The 3364-nt window shown below is 46.8% G+C and overlaps 1 protein-coding gene across 1 annotated transcript in view; it reads left to right on the top strand.

Moving 5' to 3' along the window:
- The first annotated feature begins 2538 nt into the window (after window positions 1-2538).
- The window catches only part of Ccer1 (coiled-coil glutamate rich protein 1), a 1909-nt gene continuing 1083 nt past the window's right edge, over window positions 2539-3364 (top strand). Inside the window, 1 exon segment of the mRNA XM_033763495.1 lies at window positions 2539-3363. Coding sequence (XP_033619386.1) covers window positions 3016-3363 — 348 coding nt within the window. The 5' untranslated portion in view covers window positions 2539-3015.

Raw genomic sequence — 3364 nt, 5'->3', positions numbered from 1 at the left:
ATATATATATCCATCTTGCTAGGAAGAAATACAGAGATTCTCTCTGCTGGCTTGATGAGTGAGCAGCCATGATGAAAAGGCTCAAAGCAAGGAACTATGGGGAGGGTAGTCTCTAGGAAGTAGCACTGGGCCCTAGGACTTGTACATGGCCTTTAAGGCCTGAAGGTTGCCTCTAGCCAATAGATAGCAAAAAGACAGAATCTTCAGTCATAGCGCCTCGGGGAAATGAATTCGGCCAATAACATGCAGGCAGGATCTTGGGTGTGGATTTTTCCAGAGAAAGCCCTAGGATAAGAACTCAAACCAGGTAACACCTTGATTACCGCCTGGCAAGATTTTGAGCAGAGAGTTCCAGTAAGCTGTTCTTGGACCCCTGTCACTGGGAACCTTTGAGCTAATAAATTTATGTTGTTTTGAGCAACTAATTTTGTGGTGATTTATCATGCAGGAACAGAAAACTAATACAATATATAGCAACATTATGTATATATTCTAATGCTGAAATAATATTTCCTCTCACAATATTTTAAAAAGTACAAGTCAATTAGAAATGGGTTTTTAAATGTTCTCAGTTGGATTTCTGGATGTTATGTTTAACATGGTCTGGTATCAACTTATCTTGGGTGGTATAAGCGTAGTTAGAACTGTATTGCAATTCCAATCTTCTTAACAAATTATAAATTATAAATGACAATTTTCTGCTTCTCTTAAGAAGCCTGGGGCAAGATAATACTGTCAATTGATTTTAATAAGGAGAAAGACTAAGAAAAATAAACCAAAATTATTTCTGTAAAACTCAAATGATCAATGAAAAGCTGTCCTTAATTACTTGTAAAATGAGTCAATGATCTTTAATAAAACAAAGAGGGAAGTAATACAGTCAATTTTTGAAGCTCTCAAATAAAAACCCACATGGTGTGAGACTTGTCTTTAGAAAACTAAATGTGGACTATCACCATTCCATTTTGAGTTACATAGAACAGGATTAAAGTAATTGCCAGAGGTGTGAGCCTGCATCTGTAAGGGGACCCTGGAAGCTAAAAACATTTGTGTTCTGTTCTTGGAGTTGAGTAGATTTCTTTTTGGCCCATCACAGAGCAAGAGAAATTGAATGAAACCTGTGGCAGGTCCCATGACAAACCTAGGCACCTCCATCCACAACGCTCATGCTGTTCTCAATTTTCATCCAGGGACACATAAATCACCTTTTCCGGCTTCAGGGTCTTCACACATTTTGCCTTGGTATCATTCAGTGGACTGAGGTTCTTAGCAGGCAGTGTCCTATCTTATACAACCACTTACTACGAGAAGGTAATGAAGTGAAACATGTTCTGAGATGGTTATTCCTAGGGCCAAGCCTGGTAGCACCTCACTGATGTTTGTACGAAGTGGAAGAACAAAAGCACACAAGGGTGCTGGGGTGGCCATTGTTGCATCAGGCACAGGGTTTAAGGTCTTTACATTTATTGTATCAACTCCTCCAAAAGTCCTGAAGTCCTAAAGTACGATAATAATGATAGAGTTTTAATGAGCACCCGTATTAGTGCTTCAATGAAACGCTTTGTCATCTTCGACACAATCCTGTGGAACAGGTATTATAGGAAAACCACAGTAACGGTATGGCTAAGGAATTTGAAGGTTTCAGAGGTTACTAAATTGAGCTGAAGTTGAATTAACTCTAAAGAAAGCCCAGATGCTTAACTACGATTTCTTAAGTCTCCCAATGTAACCAATTATATAGTGAAGAAATAAAGGAAAGACATAATTCAAATTTTCTTCTGAAAGCCAAACTCGTGGTGCTCTTCCTGGTAACTAAGCTTATTTAATCAAGTGACATATGCATGGTATGTTCGAATAAGTAAAATTCTTTCTCATGCATATTTCATTAACTAGGCATAAAAGTCCTATTTAGGATGTGTTAATATAGCAAGGTGGTTAAGAATTTGAGGGTTAATTGGTTCAGGCTTGAAAACTAGCTCTGAAGTCCATTAACCACTCTACCTTGGGCAAAATGAAATCTTGGTCCTCTAACCTGTGAAGCATAAAAAACCGAGAGGGTCGACATGAAGACTGTGTGGCACCTATGTAGGCTTTGTGAGAATATTTCATGTGTGAATCTGGATTCCTGGAGATAGAAAAGAGCAAACTGGCCCTAAGTAAAAAGTGGGGCCAAGGTTGCCAACTGTGGGGCGTTTTGTTTTGTTTTGTTTTGCTTTTGCTGTTGCCCACACACAAAGACATAGAATAGAGGCTTTTAAAGAAATTCTGCCAAGGAAACTCCGGTTCAGCTGAAGACCCATCTTCCAAATTCCCCACACCACCTCAATAAGGTATAAAGGGCTCATCTAAACTGCCTCCAGCGTTGTTGAGGATGGCCAGTACCCGCCTAGTCTTGTCCCTTCCCCCTAACTTCTCCAATACTGCGTCACAAAGGTGCACTACGGTCTCCTAGCAGCGGCCAGACCCCCTCCTCCACGGACAGGGCTAACCACCTGCACCTTGATTGGCTGTCGTCCTGGGCAACCAAGAACGCAGTGAACACGTCGGGCCCCCAGAGGGTATATAAGGGCGGCTGCTGCCCGCACGCCCTCAGTCCGGCCAGGACTGTGACCTTGAAGCACCTGGGTTAAGAGGGAGCACCCACGTGAAAGCGCACCGCTGCCTCCCCAGTCCCCAGCTCGCGCCTCCGCAGGGGTGGGTGGACGTGGGACCCGGGAGCGGCTCTCACTGTGTGTCGCCCACCAACACCTTCCTCCCCCACCACCAGCCCAGCCCCAGTACCATCCAGACCACTTGGGCAAGACAACCCGGGTGCGAAGGACAAGCGATTAGACGGAAGAGCTAGAACGCGGAGAGAAGAGAGGGTCCTCCGGGAAGGGCGGCGCCATCCCAGTGCCAGGCACGCGGCGCTGCAGTGACACAGGTTGAGGACGCTCTTCGCGCGGTCCGATCTGGCCACATTCGAAGACAGCTTCGAGGACGCTCCCGTTTAAACTTCGGGGAGCTCCCTGAATCATGACGCAGACCCTCTTCCAAAAGGAGGACCCCCTCAATCTGGGCGGCGGCTGGTCATCCTGCCGTCGAAGGCGCAGAGGCGCCCCGATTTTCAAGCGACGCTACAGCTATGGCCCCAAGCCGGGCTACAAGCCCCCCAGGAAAAAGGCCAAGCAACCGCCAGGCCCGGGCCCCTGGTTCCAGCCACTGCGTCGGCCCTGCTGGTACCCTAACTGGGGATGCTGCGGGGGGCCCTGGCGCCCACCCCCGGCGGGATTCCGGAAGCCGCCCTGCCCGCTGGAACTGATGCGGGTGTACGGGCTGCATCCGCTCTGCCCGTGCTGCTGCTCTTGCTGGTGCGCGCCCTGGA

This window comes from Fukomys damarensis, unplaced genomic scaffold (assembly GCF_012274545.1).
Source record: "Fukomys damarensis isolate Sample0158 unplaced genomic scaffold, DMR_v1.0_HiC HiC_scaffold_15, whole genome shotgun sequence".
Classification (NCBI taxonomy): Eukaryota; Metazoa; Chordata; class Mammalia; order Rodentia; family Bathyergidae; genus Fukomys; species Fukomys damarensis.
Note: the sequence above shows the minus strand (reverse complement) of the source record. Positions and strands in the feature narration are given on the sequence as shown.